Source organism: Malus sylvestris, chromosome 5 (genome assembly GCF_916048215.2).
Source record: "Malus sylvestris chromosome 5, drMalSylv7.2, whole genome shotgun sequence".
NCBI lineage: Eukaryota > Viridiplantae > Streptophyta > Magnoliopsida > Rosales > Rosaceae > Malus > Malus sylvestris.
In genome coordinates this window covers 35,777,681-35,800,669 of record NC_062264.1, presented here as the reverse complement: position 1 = coordinate 35,800,669, position 22,989 = coordinate 35,777,681, and the positions used below count along the sequence as shown (strand labels likewise).

Sequence of the window (22,989 nt, the reverse complement as noted above, 5' to 3'; positions counted from 1 at the left end):
TTTTTTTTAAAATCCACGTATATATACGCTCTTCTTTGATCTCTTCTTCTTATCTCCGGGGGCGGCTCCGGCCTCCTTGGTAGCTTATTCCCGGCCATGGGCTTCTTCTCGGTGGGGGGTTTCTCTGCCACGGCGGACTTCTCCGCGGGCTTCTTCTCAGCTTTGGGCGCCATCGGAAATTTTCTTGTTCCTTTTCTCGGGAAACAAACGGAAACTTTGAGAAGACGAATTTGGGAGGACTTTGGAAATTTGTGGGATGCGCCGTCAGAAATTTTCTTGTTCCTTTTCAGCAAGAAAATTATAAATGGTTCAATAAGTAAGTGTGTGTGTGTGTGTGTGTGTACCTGATTCATAGCATGGAGTTCTTTGATCACCTTTCAGTTGGGAATTGTTTATTAATCTCACTTTCCAGTTCCACCACTAGCAGACTAACCTACGCTTGGACCGATTCATGTCTGGTGATTCCTCCGCCTACCAGCAAGAAGCCACGCGCCGTCATCGAGTTCTACCAGAAAGCTTGAACAGAGAAGTTGTTCATTGAACAACCACCTAAAAGAAGGTAAAGAATCCTATTTGGGTTTGCCCACCTCGTTACCCCAACCGTTTTTTTTATTATTTTGGATTATTTCTTGTAAATTTAAGTTTTAAGTTAAGTTAAAGGATATGTGTCAAAATATTAGTAAGGAAACACAAATAAGACATAATTTAGGGAACATCAGACTTGGAGTCCATGCTTATAGGTGTATATGTAACTTTTTTTTTGACTTTTTTTAATTGATAGGGGACACGGATCCACCTATTTTGGGAGGCATTTTAGCCTCTTCCGGTCACAAGTCTAGCTTCCACACCAACAACGGGTTTTGAACCCAAAACCTCTAATTTTTAATTTGAAGGAAGTCTCGCAATCTATCATTTACCACTGAGCCACCATTAGGTGTATGCATAACTTGGTAAGATTTAAAGTTATGTTTGTTGCTGAGATAAATACTACACTTCATGATACATGTATAGTGACATATTTTAGAGCTTTGGAGACCGAAGTGGCACACAAGTCAAATTATTTTTTTTGTTTTTCAGACAAAATTAGAACTCTAAAACCATGTGTGAGGTCTTTTACACTTCTATAACGTTCCTCTTAAACGAGAAAAAGGAAAAAAGAGTGATACTAGGATATCAAAATTTATCAAAAAGAGTAATACTAGGGAAAAAAGAGAAATACTAGGAAAAAAGAGTAAGACATGTTTTTTGAGTTGCAACACTTAGTAAATTATAGGAGTTTATCACAGATATTTTTTTATTACAAACGATATTTCACACTAATCTACAAAAAGATGAGAAAAGAGAGTTTGAATTTGAAACGCATTGGGTTGAAGAGGAACAAAGTAGAACTTCGAACAAATTTCAAAGATCCACAATGAGCCTATTGGATCTTTGCACTATCTGGCACCAAACAATTCTGGACCAGCTTTATTGGGCTGTTGAATGGACTTTGATATTGGGCCAATTGAGTCCGAACCAAGCCCAACTGTAGAACTGATGGATTCATTGCATGGGCTAAGCACTTCGCAGTTAAAACCTAAAATAAACCACAAGTTTGAACAGTCATTACTTACAAAATAGGCAATATTTATTTATTTATTTATTGTCAAAAATAATAAAGTCCTGCATTGAGTGCTCAAGGGTTGTCGCCAGGTAGGGCATAGCGTCTGGCAGAAGCTAAGGAGAGTGACCATGGACCATTTTGTAGTACATTTAGCTTTCACAGCTTGATTCACAACGGTCATTACATGCTAAAGATCGTCATGCCACATTTTATGAATCGTTAATACATGTGACTTTCGTAGTGGACTCCATACACATTTTTAAAACGAATCTCACACGAATTTAACAGTTGACGTACGTTAAAAGTAATCATGTCACACATTTATTATCGATTATCAAATGTTAAACACGCAATCCTCATTATACATCTCTACCATATTTAACGGTCAATGCACATTAAAGGTACTCGTATCACACATTTATATTTGATTTACGAAACATTAAACACGAAAGGCTCAGTACATCCAAACGCATTTAACGCCCGCTGTTCGTCGCCTTGAAAAAAAGCGGTAAGAAAGAAAAATGGAAAACAAAAAGCGAAAAGCAAAAACAAAACAAAAAACAAAAAAGAGAAATAAAAACCAATTAAAAACACAATATGCAGGGAACCCATACCCCATTGAACAGAAATGTTGTTCATTGAACAGCCACCTAAAAGAAGGTGAAGAATCCTATTTGGGTTTGCTCACCTCGTTAACCCAACCGTTTTTTTAATATTTTGGATTATTTTTTGTAAATTTAAGTTTTAAGTTAAGTTAAAAGATATGTGTCAAAATATTAGTAAGGAGACACAAATGAGACATAATTTAGGGGACAACAGACCTGGAGTCCATGCGTATAGGTGTATACGTAACTTTTTTTTTACTTTGTTTTTTAATTGATAGGGGCCACGGATCCATCTATTTCGGAAGACATTTTAGCCTCTCCCGGTCACAAGTCTAGCTTCCACACCAACAATGGGTTTCGAACCCAAAACCTCTAATTTTTAATTTGAAGAAAGTCTTGCAATCTATTATTTACCACTGAGCCACCATTAGGTGTATCCATAACTTGGAAAAATTTAAAGTTATGTTTGTTGCTGAGATAAATACTACACTTCATGATACATGTATAGTGACGTATTTTAGAGCTTTGGAGACCGAAGTGGCACACAAGTCAAATTATTTCCTTTGTTTTTCAGACAAAATTAGAACTCTAAAGCCATGCGTGAGGTCTTTTACACTTCTATAACGTTCCTCTTAAATCACACATGTCACTCATGCGCTTCCCATCGAGAAAAAGGAAAGAAAAAGAGTAATACTAGGATACCAAAATTTATAAATCAAATTTACAAACCAAATGATGTGATTGTAGATGATTGGATTATTGATTAAATGTTGATTAACGTACTTATTTCTTATTGGTGACACATCACTGGTCTGCGAATTTGATTTATAAATTTGATCTCCCTAATATTATCTCAAGAAAAAATGAAGAAAATGAAGACATGTTTTTTGAGTTGCAACACTTAGTAAATTACAGGAGTTTATCATGGATATTTTTTTATTACAAGCGATATTTCACATTAATCTACAAAAAGAAGAGGAGAGAGTTTGAACTTGAAATGCAGTGGGTTGAAGAGGAACAAAGTAGAACTTCGATCAAATTTCAAAGATCAACAATGAGCCTATTGGATCTTTACACTGGCACCAAACAATTCTGGACCAGCTTATTGGGCTTTGTTGAATGGATTGGATATTGGGCTAATTGAGTCCGAACGAAGCCCAGCTGTAGAACTGATGGATTCATTGCATGGGCAGCACTTCGCAGTTAAAACCTAAAACAAACCACAAGTTTGAACAGTCATTACTTACAAAATAGGCAATATTTATTTTTTTATTTTTTTTTTGTCAAAAATAATAAAGTCCTGCATTGAGTGCCCAAGGGTTGTCGCCAGATAGGGCATAGCGTCCGGCAGAAGCTAAGGAGAGTGACCATGGACCATTTTGTAGTACATTTAGGGTGCGTTTGTTGCGCCGGACTGTCTTGGACTGGACTAGCTGCCGGGACTAAGCTGGACTGGCTTAGACTGGACTAAGCTGGACTAACTTAGTGAAGCGTTTGGTGCAGTCTCGGACTAAGAAGCAGGATAAGAAAAACAGTACTGTTCACCAGATTTGTGTTTGCTTAGACTAGGACTACAAATTTTTGCCATTGTGTAATAGAGTAATGCTACAAATCTCATGATATGGGTTAATTGGAGCATATTTTTACCATGTATATTATGAATCTTAAAAAAAATTGACAATTGTTTTGTTTCTATTACCTGCTAATAGAATTGGGTTTAATTTACAAATGTAGCTTGATTTAAACTCTATCACCCAACAGAAGAAAAATAATAGTGGCCAATACATGCAACTTCAACAAATACAAGTACATAAGATCTCCATAATTTAGAAAATCCTAGTTAACATTAGTTAACAATAGCCAAAATAGATCTCCATAATTTACAAAATGGCTAGTTAACATAAGCCAAAATACTAGTGCAAAGCTAAGTTATAAGTCATAACATAAGATTGTATGATTAATAAAATACATCCATGTTAACATTAATAAAATACATCCATGTTAACATTAGCAAAAATCCTCATCCCCTTGCGTTGTCGCTTAGAAGCCTTTGGACGAACACTTTCTTGAGTTCCGGTTTGATTGCCCTGAACACTCCCACATTTTTTGGTTTATCCAAAATAAGAGACAATGCATCAATTTGATCCATAGGAGAGAGACCCATTGCTTCAAGTTCATTAGCTATGTCAGTATGATCTGCAGTACCTTGAACTAAAGCTTCAGTTACCATTTGCATCCTCTTCCCACTTTCAACATAAAAATCTTTCAGTCCACTGATAATTGCCTCGGTTCCATCACTTGAACTTCCCACAGCTCTTTTCCTCTTTTTTTGGCTATTTTCAGATGGGGTGCTTTGTTGGCTTTGTTGGTTCATTGAAGAAACAAAATTATCACCTCCAATATCACTTTCACCAACATGATCATGACTTTGTTCCTCCACCATTTGAGCAGGGGTTTCGGCTACATTACCCGTAGCCCGATCTTTTCCAAATATATATGCAAATCTATCAAACAGTGGAAAATGCTTGCTTCTCCATCCATCGGCTTCTTTATTTCTCTAAGATTATATCAACATAGCAAAACTAAAATTTAGCATGCGTAACAAATATAAGAGCAAGAATATAACTAATGCATAAATAAAATAGGATATGAACCTGCACATAAGTTTGCCATGCGTCATCACTGTCAACTTCAACGCACTTTTTGACATCATTCCATGCAAATCCACTTGTGTTTATCATGTCAACGACCATACTATATGTTTTTTTCCATTTCTTCAACTTGAACTCAATATGTGGATTTGCCTTTATATTTGAATGAGGACATAAAACATTGACAGCTTTTGCTATTTCAACCAAAGTACCTTGTTTGAAAGCACCGGTGTCACACCGTTGCTTCCGAGCAACAAAATCCTCAAGAACTCCTAGTAATACTTCTTCCTCAAATGCTTCCCATTTACGCCTTCTTCCTTTTGGCTCTTGAGTAGCATTCAAAATATTTTCGTTATCCATACCTAAACAAAAAATATTTTAATGAAGGAAAATACCATACAAATAATCAATTTGCATAATATCCAATCAACTTGCATAATATCCAATCAACTTGCATAATATCCAATTAATTTGCATATCATCCAATCATTGTGCTAATATCTAACAAATGCATGATAAAAAGGAATACTAAAATAAAATGTTATCATTAAAACATATAGCTAGTTCGGTTGCTGGTTCCTAATTGCTCTCCACTCATTATACATTTCCTGAGCCATATCATTCCTCATTGCAGTCCACTGGTCCGATGATTGAACACTACCAACATATTCACCTTCTTCTGTATTTTGTCCATCTTCTATTATTGGCAAATTCTCCATTGGATCTACTGACATCTCTTGCCTAATAAGATTGTGTAGTAGGCAACAAGCGGTAATTATTCGACCTTGTGTCCTTATCGGATAGAAAGATGGACTCCTTAGTATCGACCACCTTCCTTTTAGCAAGCCAAAACAGCGTTCAATTACATTCCTTGCCTTAGAATGCTTCATGTTAAAATATTCTTCCTTATTAGAAGGTGTTCGTCCCTCCCATTCAGATAAATGATAAGGTATTCCTCTATAGGGTGCAAGGAATCCTTCACCATTTGTATAACCACCATCTACAAGGTAATAACAACCTAATGAAAAAAAAAACAGACCTTATTAGTGTTTTGTAGTTGACAAACAGAACCAAACCTAACTTAGAAAGTTGAGACTAAGTAATAGTCTTACCCGCTGGTACCTTAAAACCATTAGGCCTACTAATTGCATCATGTAGCACTCTAGAGTCTGATGCGGAACCCTCCCACCCCGGAAACACATATATGAACTGCATATCTCCTGAACACACACCTAACACATTAGTTGCGACTCGACCCTTTCTTGTTCGGTATCTTGGTTTGTCAATTTCAGGTACATGCACATCAATGTGTGTTCCATCCAATGCTCCCAAGCAATTCTTAAAAATAAAAAATAAAAAACTTTTTGTTAATTTATACAAAGGGAATGAAGAGTTAAAGCTTAGGGAAAATGAAAAATATTTCTCATCATACCTTAAAACATCGCCACCTAGCATCTGTAGAATCAATAGGCACAGGCTGGGGGACTTTTAGTAGGATACCTTGTAATCGCAAAATTCCTTGCAATACGCTATTGAAATACCTACTTATAGTCTCTCCCGACCTATAAAATCTACCGCCAACACTACGATTCTTAGTATGATGTGCTAATATTTGTAAAGTCATACACACCTGTTCCTCTACAGACACCAAACCATCAGTTTTTACCCTCCCATCTTGACGAAGTAAGTCGCATAATATGCCAAAAGTCCTTCTATCCATTCTCAATTCGTTAACACATTCAGTATCAGTATTCCCTATTACACCATTCAGATAACACAAACTAATCTCTCGTCTAATAAGTGAACGGTTAGTCAATGTGGGTCGTTCAACATGTCTCTGTTTGCCACGTAGCATCATCACCACAAGAATCGTACAAATACAAATTGTCTCCAAATAAGACATCTCTAACAATAAGATCAATAAAAGCTTCTTTCGATCCATATCTATCCAAACAAAAAAAAAACAAAAAACAAATTAACTAAATCATTAACCCGAGGCAACAAATATACAGGTGGCGTTGAAAAAAAAAAATTTTCATTAACCCGAGGCAACAAATATACAGGTGGCGTTAAAAAAAAAAAATTTTCATTAACCCGAGGCATCATATTCAAAATGTTCTACTCTTATACATCTATAAACATGTGTCTAAGAACACTAGTATGAGGATTGCTATCATTGCTAGGCATTGCATGTGAAAAGGGAAATTAAAGGACACCTGTAATACAGTAGCCTTAGCCTTAGCCTTCCGTTTATGCTCCTCTTCTCTGCAACCAACAACCACAACAAATTGCAATTCAGCATCAACCCCACACAATACAAAACATTCACATTGTATACACAGTACATACATACACACTGCAAACATAGTACATACATACACACACTACATACACTGCATACACTACACACACACTACATACACTACACACACACACTGCATACACTACACCCACACCCTGCAAGTACACACACAGTGCATACATACATACACACACTGCATACATACACACTGCATACACAGTACACAAACACATACACTGCATACACCTTGCACACACAGTACACACACACTACACACACACACACACTGCATACACACTCATTCACACACACACACTGCACACACACTCACACTCACACTCACACACAAACACAGTCACACACACACACACACGGGGACAGAGTGCAACACACTTTTACCCTCACACACACACACACACACACACTGCGCACACACACTACATACACACTCATTCACACACACACTGCTTACACACTCACACACACACTGCACACACTCACACTCACACACACTCACACTCACACTCACACACACACACACTCACATTGCACACACACACTGCATACACACTCATTCACACACACACTGCACACACACACTGCTTACACACTCACACACACACTGCACACACACACACTGCGCACACACTCACACTCACACACACTCACACTCACACTCACTCACACTCACACTCACACACAAACACAGTCACACACACACACACGGGGACAGAGTGCAACACACTCTTACCCTCACACACACACGCACACACTGCACACACACACTGCACACACACACACTGCACACACACTCACACTCACACTGCACACACACACACCGCACACACACTCACACTCACACACACTCACATTCACACTCACTCACACTCACACACAAACACAGTCACACACACACACACACACGGGGACAGAGTGCAACACACTCTTACCCTCACACACACACACACACACACTGCACACACACACTGCATACACACTCATTCACACACACACTGCACACACACACTGCTTACACACTCACACACACACTGCACACACACACTGCGCACACACTCACACTCACACACACTCACACTCACACTCACTCACACTCACACACAAACACAGTCACACACACACACACACGGGGACAGAGTGCAACACACTCTTACCCTCACACACACACACACACACTGCACACACACACTGCACACACACTCACACTCACATTGCACACACACACACCGCACACACACTCACACTCACACACACTCACTCACACTCACTCACACTCACACACAAACACAGTCATACACACACACACACGGGGACAGAGTGCAACACACTCTTACCCTCACACACACACACACACACACTGCACACACACACTGCATACACACTCATTCACACACACACTGCACACACACACTGCTTACACACTCACACACACACTGCACACACACACACTGCACACACACACACACACGGGGACATAGTGCAACACACTCTTACCCTCACACACACACACTGCACACACACACTGCATACACAGTCATTCACACACACATTGCATACACACTCATTCACACACACACTGCACACACACACACTGCATACACACTCACACACACACACACTGCACACACATACTGCACACCCACACACACACACACACTGCATACACACTCATTCACACACACACTGCATACAACTTGATTCACACACACACTGCATACACACACACACTGCACACACACTCACACTCACACTTACACTCACACTCACCCACAAACACAGTCACACACACACACACGGGGACAGAATGCAACACACTAACACACACACACTGCATACACACACACACACTGCATACACACACACACACTGCACACACACTCACACTCACACTCACTCACACTCACACTCACTCACACTCACACTTACACTCACACTCACTCACACTCACACTCACTCACACTCACACTTACACTCACACTCACACACACACACTGTCACACACACACACACGGGGACAGAGTGCAACAAACACACACACTGCATACACCTTGCACTCACTCACACTCACTCACACTCACACTTACACTCACACTCACTCACACTCACACTTACACTCACACTCACACACACACACTGTCACACACACACACACACGGGGACAGAGTGCAACACACTCTTACCCTCACACACACACACACACTGCACACACACACTGCACACACACACTGCATACACACACACTGCATACACACTCATTCACACACACACACTACATACACACTCATTCACACACACACTGCACACACACACACACTGCATACACACTCATTCACACACACACTGCACACACACACACTGCACACACACCTAAATCAAATAACTCAACAATGTTTTGTAATAACTCACACTGCACAATCGAAATCAACAATTGACTGGTTAAGAAATTAAAATCTAAAAGCTACAGACCCTAGAAAACCAGAATCAAAAGATATACAAACTTATCCCACAGAATCAACCATTAATCGAAGGCCAGAGCAACAGCAAGCTATGTTTTGTAATAACACACACACACACTGCTTTATGAAAACCCCAAATTCCAAATTTCAAACCCCAAATTCCAAATTTCTAATGTCAATTTCAAACCCCAAAGTCCAAGCTTTATGAAAACCCCAATTTCTAATCTCAATTTCACCTAAATATCAAAACCCTAAAATTTGTTCAACTGCAGAATCAAATAAAGCTCAAACCCAAAACAAATACGCCCAAATCGACGAAAAAAATCCGCCCAAATCGACCCAAATTGACGAAAAAATTCGAACAATCGAAGCTTACCAGACAACTGGAGGCAGATGAGGGCGAGCAGATCTGTTACGTGAAGACGAGGGAGCGGACGACGAGAGGAACAGATGAGGAGCAGGATGCAGATGAGGGCGAGCAGGATGCAGTTGACGGCGAGCAGGACGCAGAGATGAGGATGAGGAGGACGACGTGAGGGAGGAGGTCTTACGAATCCGGACGTTTTTGGGGTGGTTCGCTAAGAACTGCTAGCGAAGGGTTTAATCCGTGCGAGTCGGATCTAATCCCATTAAACCTAATCCTTGCCCCTACCAAACATCAGACTACAATACCAATTAGTGTAGTCTAGTCCAGTCCCCCCTAAGAAGGTCAAACAAACACGCCCTTAGCTTTCACAGCTTGATTCACAACGGTCATTACATGCTAAAGGTCGTCATGCCACATTTTATGAATCGTTAATACATGTGACTTTCGTAGTGGACTCCATACACATTTTAAAAATGTATCTCACACGAATTTAACACTTGACGCACGTTAAAAGTAATCGTGTCACACATTTATTATCGATTATCAAATGTTAAACACGCAATCCTCATTATACATCTCCACTCATATTTAACGGTCAATGCACATTAAAGGAACTCGTACCACACATTTATATTTGATTTACGAAATATTAAACACGAAACGCTCAGTACATCCAAACGCATTTAACGCCCGCTGTTTGTCGCCTTGAAAAAAAACGGTAAGAAAGAAAAAATGGAAAACAAAAAGCGAAAAGCAAAAACAAAAGAAAAAACAAAAAAGGGAAATAAAAACCAATTAAAAACACAATATGCAGGGAACCCAGACCCCATTGAGAGATAGATACAGAGAGACTCTTCGTCTGTATTTCTGTGTGCTTGTTACCCAGAAACTGAGCAAAACCCTAATTTTCTCTCTCTAAAAGCAGTTCAAGGTCTGCGATTTTATAATCGTCCACCTCAAAGATGGTGAGTACTCTCTATTTTCAGCTGTATTTTCAAATTCCACGATTTTTGTGTCAAATTTCTTCGATTCTCATTGGTTCGGTTTCATTTATGCTTATGGTTCCTGATCAGTCTCTCGCTTCTCTAGGGTTACTTCAACTTTAACTTTTTACTGTTTCACTTTTTCATGATTTGTTCTGCAAATTATAGCGACTTTTTCACTTTACTGTCATGCCAAAGTTTCAATTTTTAGTAACATTTCATATTTTGCGAAGCTGGGAGAGCTGAGAAAAGGGATTAAAAGGTGTGTCTTTGGATTTGGGAACGTACACTAGTTAAGGAGTTTTCGGGTTTTTTCGGTTGTGAGATTAGTTAACAAGAGGCTGTTGGTTGCTTAGGTTTTGAAGAAAATTGATGCAAAATGAAATTTATGGCAGGGGAAAACCTCTGTTGATGTGAATTTGATGAAAATTTGGTTTTGTTTTGCACTTTCTTGACGAAAGAAGTAACCTTTTGTGGTTGGTGACAACAACACAGAGATCATTACCCACTGTTTCATTTTCCTCTTATAAGATTACCCACTTTTCAGTTACATTTTTGCAGAGATTATTTATTGGATGTTGATATTATGCTAATCATATGCGTTCGTTTGTATTTGCGCGCACACACTTACATATACCTGAATCAACATGCGCATAGTTTGGTTTTGTTATCTCTCTCTGTGCTTCACCTTTGATTTTCTTTTTGACAGCACAAGTCGGGTAGAGGCCAACGTGAAAAGCTTCAGCAGTTCATCATGATAACCGGAGCGAGGTAGTCCGAAAAGCTCCAGCAAGTTCCGTTTTTCTTCATTTCGCATCTTTAGATCAATGGCAGTTTTGCTAGCTTATGCATGTTATGCATTGATATTTAGAGCACCATTTAAAACCAGTTGACGTTGTATGTTCAATAGTCAATCACGAAGATTTTAAAATTTTACATTTAACTCCAACATAATTTTTGCCTTTCTAAGAGACATGTGTGTTTCTGTTGTGTTAGATTTGGTTGAGTTGAGCAGTTTTAATCGTCAGCTTGTATGTATCTTTTGAGTTGAATTGGATTAATTGGTTGCACACGCATATGTGCTTTGTATTAGACTGGTGGCGTGTATCATACCTTTTTCTCTCCTTACTCTTGAGCAGTTTTAGTGTGATTCTTGGACTGAGAAGTCTAACTTCCCATCATGTGCAGTGAAAAAGTGGCTTTGCAGGCTCTGAAGTCTAGTGATTGGCATCTTGAAGGAGCGTTTGATGTATTCTACAGTCAGCCCCAGCTGCAAACACATACTGATTCTAGGCATTTGGAGGAATTATACAATAGATATAAAGGCAAGCTTTACCTTTCCATTTACTCTTGTCCTCAATCTTAGACATTAGTGTCTATCTTTTGTTTCACATTCATAGCAAATTGAAAAGACAGAGATCTAAGTCAGTTTATAAATTCACACGCATGTGGTGTTATCAAGTTGTAATAGATGAATTTGGCTGGAATCTTAATACTTTAGTTGCGAACACGAGATTTTTGAATCTGAACTTTATATAAATGTTTTATATTAAAAAATTAATGGGATTGTTTTTTTCTTCAAGCTTTTCATCAGCTATGTCTTACTCAAATATATATTCCGATACTTGATTTGGTACATACTGATGAACTTGATGATTAGCAATAATATTGCATGTACAGATATAAATTTCTCATTTGTGATAAGTGATAGCATTGTACCTAAAATCAAATGACCCATCAAATGTTTCTTTCTTCTTTTTTTCTTTTTTAATTTTTAAACCAAAGTTTATATGGTTAGCAGAATTTTCTTTTCACTAGTAAAATAGTTTTTTTTTTCCAGATCCACGTGCTGACATGATACTTGTTGACGGTATCAGCCTCCTTTGCAATGATCTTCAGGTAACTGTTTGGTGCAGATAGTAACTGTCTCAGTCATTTGTCTTTAATATTGTTGTTTGTTTCTTATGATTGTTTAATTGCAATTTCTTGTTCTTTTATTTTGACTGACATGCTAGCCTTCATTATTTGACAGGTGGATCCTCAAGATATCGTCATGGTACGTATATTCAAATAAACCTTTTTCTGGTCAAGATGTGCATGCCTACGGAGTTCCTTTCAAGTCTGCCAAATTACTATTTAGGCAACCGAGAAATTCAATTCTAGGAAGTTCTGTCCATTTGAGCTAAAGAGCCCTTTTGCTTGGAAATCCAACAGAAATTCTAACAATTTTAATAAGATTAGGGTAGATATAGTGGTTTTCTGACTGGGGCCTATTACAGTTGTGGACGCAGTCTAACATAGAATTCTTGGGGATTAAATGTTACATTTACAAGATTGGAGACTAATGTTTAGCGGGCTAAAATTTTGGGACATTGGTAATATTTACTTTGAACTGTATAAAAGAGAATTGCTATGCAGGTAATGACGAGGTTGTCATATGAAAAGTAAGCTTCATGAAAATCATATATATGGTACCAATTTGATCGGTTAACTTTTGTTTTTAGTTTGCATACTTTTTTTTTCAACTTATCCTTGTGACTTGGCTGGTGATTTTTGGTACAATGGGCTGTTGATGCAGTTAGTTGTTTCCTGGCACATGAAGGCAGCTACCATGTGTGAATTTTCCAAGCAGGAGTTCGTAGATGGATTAGAATCACTAGGGTAGGCACAAAGGGTTTAGATGTTTATTACATTCTTCTAGACCTCAAATATAATACGTACATAGTTTATAACCATGAGAGATTCAATTAACAGAAGTTTGTGTTATCTGATGGCAGGATAGATTCTTTGGACAAGTTCCGTGAAAAGATACCATTTATGAGATCCGAGCTGAAAGATGAACGTAAGTGAAATGTGATTATAGTTTTAGTTAAGTAATTAGGGTTTAGGGTGATTTTAACATTGTTTAGTGAAATCCAACGGAAATTCTAACAATTTTAATAAGATTGGTTATTTGTGGAAGATACTCGTGATTTTAACATGTATTTTTGTTGAAATAGCTTGACTGTTCTGTAAAGATTATTGATGTGATTTGAATTTTGCAAGAATACCTTTTCATTGCTGAAATGATCTTTTGATTTTCCAGAAAAGTTTCGAGAGATATATAATTTTGCTTTTGGCTGGGCAAAAGAAAAGGTATGTGCTTTTACTTTTTACTTTACTGCATGAAGATTTTGATTTGTTGTATTCTAGACAGTGGTTATCTCTCAAATTTGATAGATAAAACTAGGAAGAATTCCTTGATATATATTCTTGATGGGTGCGAATTTGGACTTGAAACATGTGCATGAAAACACAATTCATAACATATTCAACCACAGCTTCAGGAATAGTCTGTGATGCATATGTCATTCTTCTGATGATAGATAGTCTTCATGTTCAATAACTTAACAATAAGATTATTATTTTTTTAATTTTAATTTTCTGGAATAAATAATTATGTGTGTGTGGGCGTGCACGTGCGCTTGTGTTCATATTCATATACACGTATATTGCTTCATTTTCATTTCAGGGTCAGAAATCTTTGGCATTGGATACTGCAATTGGAATGTGGCAATTACTGTTTGCTGAAAAGCAGTGGCCGTATGTTGAACATTGGTGTCAGTTCTTACAGGTAAGTTACGGAATTTAGTATTTGTTGAAATTAGCTACACTCAATGGGCTTGCAATAATCATTTATATTATCCAATAGGAATCATTGCCAATTTTTGCAACTCCTTGAGCGTGATGAATGTTTAATATGAATGCATATCTCCAAATGTGCACCACAATTTATGGCCAAGTAGTTCTGATGAATTTTTACAGTTTCTGGGCAAAATGGAGGCTTCATGTTGTTACCTTTAGTATGATAACTATAAGATAAAAGAAGTTAAAAAAAGCCTACTTCGGGGTTCCAAGCCTTGATTCCCGTATGTATGTAAGGCGAAGGTGCTGTGATGAACACAGGTGAAGACTCAGGGTCGGGGCCCTGGATTGAGCCGCTCTTACATACCTGGGTGGAGCCCAAACGAGGAAGGTGTTAGTGGTTTATCATTAGGTCCATAAAGCTAAACCGAAATCTGTCATTGTTCCACCAGTGGTGTATAAGGCCCTTATAAAAAATTTAGTCCTAACATCATTCTTTTACGAAATCATTGTCACACCTGTTACATCTTAGAAAGTATGTTTGCATTGAAATGGCATTATACATCCCAAAGTGATTGTGAGAAATACAAAATTACCAGGAAATATTATCTTGATATATTTTCTCTCCTTGATTCCATCATTTCAGGCTCGGCATAACAAGGCAATTTCGAGGGACACATGGTCTCAACTATTGGAGTTTGCGAGGGTAAGATATCAAGCATCTATGTAACCAAAACAAAAACCGAACAAGGCTACCCTTTTTCTTACCTTTTTATTTCTTTGGTTAACTTGATATTCCGTGTTTGTAGGCTGTGGATTCATCACTGTCAAACTATGATGCGGAAGGTGCCTGGCCATATCTTATTGACGAATTTGTCGAGTACTTGAAGGAGAACGGTGTAATCCAAAAGGGTTAATTACCTGCCTGAATGGAGCCAAAACTGTTTAGGACTGCTTGAGTGGTGAGTTAGGAGTTTCTCTAGTCTGCATTACTGTAATTGAGTTGTGCTGCCCTGTAATTGAACTCGGTTCGTCTTCAAAACGAGACCGGCCAAAACGTCGAACTCTAAAATCTAAGATTATATTTTACAGTCGGTTAGATTGTTGACCTGGATTGTGTATTATCTAGTACAACATTTGCCTCTTTGTTTCGTAAAATATCTAGTACGATGTCTGGATGAGTGAAGCCAGTGTTTACATTCTGTCTGAACGAAAATGAAACTTGTATCAACGAAAGGAGAGATACCCTCATGCAATCAATAACATGTCACTTGGTGTGCTTTTATTGACAAATAATTTGCTTTTCTAACACATGGTAATCATTCATTAAACGAGCGGTGGTAATCATTCATTAAACGAGCGATGCCACGGGGAACAAGGCATCGGTTGCAAGAGGAAATCGGAGAGAACCAAGAAAATGAAACATAAGAAGAGAGTTACAAAAGGCCATCCGGATGTTGTTTACAAATGGCTACCTATAATTATAAAAAAACTAATGAAAAAGGCTTGAAAACTTTGAATGTTAACAAAAAATCATGCACTAACTTTATTTAATAGTTAGGACAAAGTCCAACACTAAACCAATCCAATTAAAATGGCCTAAATATTGACTTTCCGATTTTTCTTTCTAATCTCGCATCGTAGCTCCATCTCTGTCTTTGCCACTACGCAAAAACCACATATCCGACCCCCAAACTTAATTTTTAGCCGTCTCTGTCTCTATCAAAATCGCAGAGGATCTCTGACATGCAAAATGGTTTGATTTTGTCACTCCCTCTTCCAAAATTTCTCACTTTGTCTCCAATCTGTAAAGATGAGAAAACGACCTTGAGTTTTCACCATCGGCAAAAAAGCCAAAGTCAAGCAATTGTTTTCACTCTCTCTCTTCGTCTCTGCAATCTTTCTATTGTTTTTGGTCTCTCGATTGAGCGTAATTAGCATCTAAAACGATGCATTTTGGCTTATGTTGTAGATCTTCTAAGCAAGGACAACAACTGCGATCAGAAATTCACCGTCTTGATTGTTCAGATTGAAGTTGTTACTCTGTATTTTATTTCTCCCTGTGCATCTCTTTTCTTTGTTTCATGTTATTAAAGACTTAGAAACTTATGTGCATGCATCTAATATTGGCAAGGATTTGAGCACAAATATCTCATAAAACAAAGGTATAAATCTTTGTCTTTGACTTTTTTATTCAAATTGTTGTGCTTATCGAGCGACAAAACAACCAGTATCTGATATATTTGTATATGTAGTTTATGAATTGGGCATGAAAATTTATTTGGGTGAAGTTGAATTCTACATATAAATTGTTCGCCTCATTGGCAAAGACCATCTTTTCAAACGCAGTAGCATACTAATTAAGGCAAAGTGCTATTATGGGAGCCGAATTCTTGGTGCCATCATGTTTTGATTTCAACATATGCTTTAGAGACTTTGGTTCTGTATATTTTCCATCTCTTCCATTCATCTTTGAATGGTCCTCTAGCGGCTAGTGCTTTAACGATTTAGCACTAGTAAACTAAACTGAATCAAATTTGTTTGTTTTTTATTTGTCTACTTTGCTGATGAGAAATGAATCAAATGATGAAAAAGTTGGTACTAAAATCTGTGTGAATTAGTGTATCTTGATTGGCACTTTGATGAAATTTGATCTAACAATACATGTTGAAGTGGAGGAGAAGCACATGCTCGAAGAGGAAGGGGAATGACCATAATGGATATAGCAATCAACATGCTTATAAGATGCTGAGGGTATCCGCCAACGGGAAAAGCAAATCTAATGCATCCCATGCCGCATGACGAACAATTCTTGTGGGGTACATTGGACCTCCATGAGAAGTGAAGCTATACAAGCAACAGGCAAGCCTTTAACCTTGTGCTTGTGGCCGTTCTCAGCTCCTTGGGGTTCTTAGGTTTTGTTGTATCGACAACATTCGATTATGTAACAAGTAGAAATGTCTTCTAAAAATTGGTTTCTTCTTTTCACAGGTGTTGAATTATGTGTACAAATTAGAGCTTGAGCATCTGAAATTGATATTGTTTTCTGGACAAAATAACACACACTATTTTGGAACTATTGTAATATAACCCACACTATTTCTAGAACTATAGCAAAATAATACACACTATTTCTAGAACTGAACCAAAATAATTGAAATCTTATTTCTCCACTCACTATTTTTTTTTAAAATGGTTATGTCTAAAACTGAACACGGGTATTATTTCTGAAACTAAACAGGATATTACACTATTTCTTAAATAGACTATTTCTGAAATTAAATACGGATACTACACTATTACTTAAATTGAATACACTATTTTTGAAAACTAAACACGGGTACTATCACTATTTGTTAACCTGAACACTGACTATTTCTTAAACTGACAATATGCAACTAACACGGGTACTATTAGGGATGAGCAATGGTTATAGCGGGTGGGTAACCGCAATTATTTACCCATAACCCTTTATAAATGGTTAACCATACACATAACCGTGTACCCATTTACCCATAACCGTTTATCCATTTAACCATAATCATTTACCCGTTTACCCGTTTTGAACCCATTTATCATTTTTTATCCCTTTTTTCACCTATCTACATGTTTTTTTTAACAACTTGAAAATTACAAAAAAAAAAAAATTTGTTTTCTGACAATTAAACACCGTTATAGGTACATTTTAACTTACATTTCTCTATTTTAATCATTTAGGTTATCATACAATTCTAATAATTGAAATAATAGTTTGCGAACGATATTTTTCTACTACACCCAAGCAAGTCTTTAATTATAATCCATATGATTACAAAGTAAAGCTTCTAAAAACAAACATTTTTCTACACTAATACCAGTACTTTCTGTTAACCGCAAGATAGATCATAAGCTTCAAGTAAGCTCTTTGATCTTTCTCCTTGTTGGCTTCTTGTGCTTCAAACTTTTTGTATACGAAAAGTTTAGCAACAAATACAAAAACGCGTTATAACCGTTAAAAATATTATAAATTTTACATATATTAAATTAAATGGGTAAATGGATACCCGTTATAACCACGGGTAATACCCATAACCAATGAATACCTGTTATAATCGCGGGTAATACCCATAATCGCCCATTTAAATTTCACGGATAAACAGTTATACCCATAACCGTTTGTTCATCTAAACGGATACCCATAACCATACCCATCATTTGATTTACAAAATTTGAAAAAAAAATTGATCTCGATAGTATTAACAAATAGAGAACGAGTGTGTATTAATAATTGATTGGCACATATATAATTACGCATGCATGGTAAGGAAGGTAGAATATCAACTCGGGGCTCGGAGTACCAATCAGTGACGACCAATAGTGTTTTTTTTTTTTTGAAGTGCCAAATAGAATAACTGTCTTTAGGCCTGACAATTCCTGACACGACCCGAAAATCCGACGCGACACAACCCAAAATTAACAGGTGTTCGAGTCGACATGATAACGAATCGGGTATTATCGGGTAACCCGATAAGCACCTGTTAAGATAACAGGTTGGTTCAGGTATACACGTGAGTAACACGATACACGATAAGCAGAATATTAATTTAATAATTTTATAACCCTAAAAAATACTATAATAATTATATATATTAATTTAACAATTTTATACCCCTAAAAAGTTTAAAACTATAATTATATATATATATATATATATTAAATTAACTAAATAATTATATATACTATAATAATTATACCCCCAAAATATTAACTATTATAATTATATATATATTAAATTTTAAATTAAATTTTATACTCCTAAAAACTGTAATAATTATACGTACAAAATAAATAGATTTAAATCTACATAATATATATATATATATATATATATATATACACACACACCATTGAACTTGATGGGATACACGAAACTAATTTTAACGATCCAACTGTCAAACTTGTTTGTATATGCTTCGAGATCGCATACACCAAAAATCACAAAAAACAAACATTCAGAGATCAAGTAATGAGACAAAACTTTTCGACGGTTATAAAACAAAAAATCACGATTTAACGGTTATTTTAACTTCGATTTTGATGATTTTTTACAACTACACTTGTTGACCCTATACGAATACAATGAATGAATTCTATCATCAATTTAAAATATTTACACAAGTAGATACCACAAAATCTTATGTTATACTTAATGAAAGTATAAATAAACTCTAAGTGTTAGTGAATCTATCGTTTTGATGGGATACAAATTCTATGAAACTAATTTCAACGATCCAACCGTCAAACTTGTTTGTATATGCTTCGAGATCGTATACGCCAAAAATCACAAAAAACAAACATTCAGAGATCAAGTAATGAGACAAAACTTTTCGACGGTTATAAAACAAAAAATCACCATTTAACGGTTATTTTAACTCGGATTTTGATGATTTTTTACAACTACACTTGTTGACCCTATACGAATACAATGAAAGAATTTGATCGTCAATTTAAAATATTTACACAAGTGGATACCACAAAATCTTATGTTATACTTGATGAAAGTATAAATAAACTCTAAGTGTTAGTGAATCTATTGTTTTGATGGGATACGAATTCTATGAAATTAATTTCAATGATCAAACCATCAATCTTGTTTGTATATGCTTCGAGATCGTATATGCCAAAAATCACAAAAAACAAACATTCAGAGATCAAGTAATGAGACAAAACTTTTCGACGGTTATAAAACAAAAAATCACGATTTAACGGTTGTTTTAACTCCGATTTTGATGATTTTTTACAACTACACTTGTTGACCCTATATGAATACAATGAAAGAATTTGATCGTCAATTTAAAATATTTACACAAGTGGATACCACAAAATCTTATGTTATACTTGATGAAAGTATAAATAAACTCTAAGTGTTAGTGAATCTATTGTTTTGATGGGATACGAATTCTATGAAACTAATTTCAATGATCAAACCATCAATCTTGTTTGTATATGCTTCGAGATCGTATACGCCAAAAATCACAAAAAACAAACATTCAGAGATCAAGTAATGAGACAAAACTTTTCGACGGTTATAAAACAAAAAATCACGATTTAACGGTTATTTTAACTCCGATTTTGATGATTTTTTACAACTACACTTGTTGACCCTATATGAATACAATGAATGAATTCGATCGTCAATTTAAAATATTTACACAAGTGGATACTACAAAATCTTATGTTATACTTAATGAAATTATAAATAAACTCTAAGTGTTAGTGAATCTATCGTTTTGATGGGATACAAATTCTATGAAACTAATTTCAACGATCCAACCGTCAAACTTTTTGACGGTTTTAAAACAAAAAATCACGATTTAATGGTTATTTTAACTCCGATTTTGATGATTTTTTACAACTACACTTGTTGACCCTATACGAATACAATGAATGAATTTGATCGTCAATTTAAAATATTTACACAAGTGGATACCATAAAATCTTATTTTATACTTAATGAAAGTATAAATAAACTCTAAGTGTTAGTGAATTAATCGTTTTGATGGGATACGAATTCTATGAAACTAATTTTAACGATCCAACCGTCAAACTTGTTTGTATATGCTTCGAGATCGCATATGCCAAAAATCACAAAAAACAAACATTCAGAGATCAAGTAATGAGACAAAACTTTTCGATGGTTATAAAACAAAAAATCCCGATTTAACGGTTATTTTAACTCCGATTTTGATGATTTTTTACAACTACACTCCTTGACCCTATACGAATACAATGAATGAATTTGATCGTCAATTTAAAATATTTACACAAGTGGATACCACAAAATCTTATGTTATACTTAATGAAAGTATAAATAAACTCTAAGTGTCAGTGAATCAATCGTTTTGATGGGATACGAATTTTATGAAACTAATTTTAATGATCCAACCGTCAAACTTGTTTTTTATTAGGCTCTTATTTTCGTGTGTAGATGTAGTACTTAAATAACAAATATGTTTTAATGTTTTAAAGTAATATTTATGTGGTTAAGAAAAAAATATATTTTTCTTAACGGGTCATAACAGGTCGGGTCACTTTACCCGTTGGATAAAATGACCCGACCTGTTAAGGACCCGTTAAGATAACATGTGTGACACGACACGACCCGTTAAGATAACAGGTGTTACACGAAAACGACACGAACACGACAGACACGGCCCGTTTGCCAGGTCTAACTGTCTTTGGTTGGAAGAAAGGCAATACCATAAGGCGAACAGACAATCACATTTTAGGAATAACATTGACAAGGTTACTAATCCTCTTATTTAGGGAAGGAAGTCTATGATGATCACATAAAGCTTAAAGAGACTGGACCCTCTGAAAGCCCAAGGCGAACTTCCATTGCATGATGTGTCTACAGGCCGGAAAGTTTCAAATTCCTGTGGGGGTCATTTAGGTAATCCTCAAAGCCAAAATCATCCAATCTTCCATTCATAACTTCCAAACCCAACGTTGAAGAAAGAATTGGTCCAGCAGGCCTTTAGAATCGAGAAGGGAATCTATATTAAGTGGAAATGCACTTCCATAAGTGGACCCCAAGATTTTTCCTATTTATCTGCTCCTGAGTTAACTTTGCCGATTCCAAAGCTGATTCAAGAGGGTCGTTCTTATCGCCTTGAAGTCCGAACCGAAAGGCGTCGTTTTGGATTCCTCCGATTTAGTGTTGCTTCTTCATGTGCTTTTCATCTCAAAATTTGAACAACAAACACATTAATTTTTGTCTGGTGGATCAATGAGGTAGTGGTATACTTGTAAATAAAATGAAGTTTATTTGTAACAGAATTAGATGACAGAATGCGTTCCGTTAGAGCAGTTCCACCGGGGAACCTTTAGGTCGGCACCCAACCAATCCACTCTAACCGAGAAGATAGGCTGGCACCCAGCCCAAGCTGGTCTCTAGGCTGGCTCAGAATGTGCTGAGCTCTTGCCCGGCCTACATGATGCCAGGCGATACTACCACGCCTCCCTCGACCCAAATTCGACTCCCTGGGTGTGGAGCACCTCCTTGGTGAGCTCTGGCGAAGAGACGACGACTAGGTTGCGCTGCCCCATGTGGAAGAGAAAGCAGTCGCCAAATTTCTTGGCGAGGTTAGTGAGGCGACGATCACAACGACGATGACGATGGCGATGATCGATGGTGAGGCGATGATTGATGGTGAGGCAACGACCGCTGAGTTTTGAAATGGTGATGGCGACGATCACGGTGATGAAGAGACTCAGATGGGTCTTTTCCAGGATAAGGATGTCCATTTTTTAGGGGAGCGTTGGTGTGGTGAGTAGTTTGGTGGGCGTACAGAGCGAAATGCAGAGAGTTGTGTTGGGAGAGTGAAAGTTGCAAATCAAA

The 22,989-nt window shown here is 36.8% G+C and overlaps 2 protein-coding genes and 1 pseudogene across 2 annotated transcripts; 1 reads left to right on the top strand and 2 right to left on the bottom strand.

Moving 5' to 3' along the window:
• Positions 1-3,973: 3,973 nt before the first annotated feature.
• On the bottom strand, positions 3,974-6,575 carry LOC126624585 (uncharacterized). Its single transcript, XM_050293653.1, has 4 exons — positions 6,292-6,575; positions 5,972-6,197; positions 4,863-5,877; positions 3,974-4,765 (listed from the first exon to the last, which is right to left on the bottom strand). Exons 3-4 carry the CDS (start codon positions 5,217-5,219, stop codon positions 4,229-4,231), a joined length of 894 nt encoding a protein of 297 aa, XP_050149610.1. The 5' UTR covers positions 5,220-5,877; positions 5,972-6,197; positions 6,292-6,575; the 3' UTR covers positions 3,974-4,228.
• A 4,114-nt stretch (positions 6,576-10,689) lies between these two features.
• LOC126624588 (uncharacterized) lies at positions 10,690-15,767 on the top strand. The gene is made up of 11 exons (XM_050293656.1): positions 10,690-10,967; positions 11,695-11,756; positions 12,174-12,310; positions 12,826-12,884; positions 13,018-13,041; positions 13,564-13,646; positions 13,763-13,827; positions 14,071-14,120; positions 14,497-14,598; positions 15,256-15,315; positions 15,419-15,767. The coding sequence occupies exons 1-11, from the start codon at positions 10,965-10,967 to the stop codon at positions 15,524-15,526; spliced, it is 753 nt and encodes a 250-aa protein (XP_050149613.1). The 5' UTR covers positions 10,690-10,964; the 3' UTR covers positions 15,527-15,767.
• A 6,166-nt stretch (positions 15,768-21,933) lies between these two features.
• On the bottom strand, positions 21,934-22,895 carry LOC126622836 (uncharacterized; annotated as a pseudogene).
• Positions 22,896-22,989: the final 94 nt, after the last annotated feature.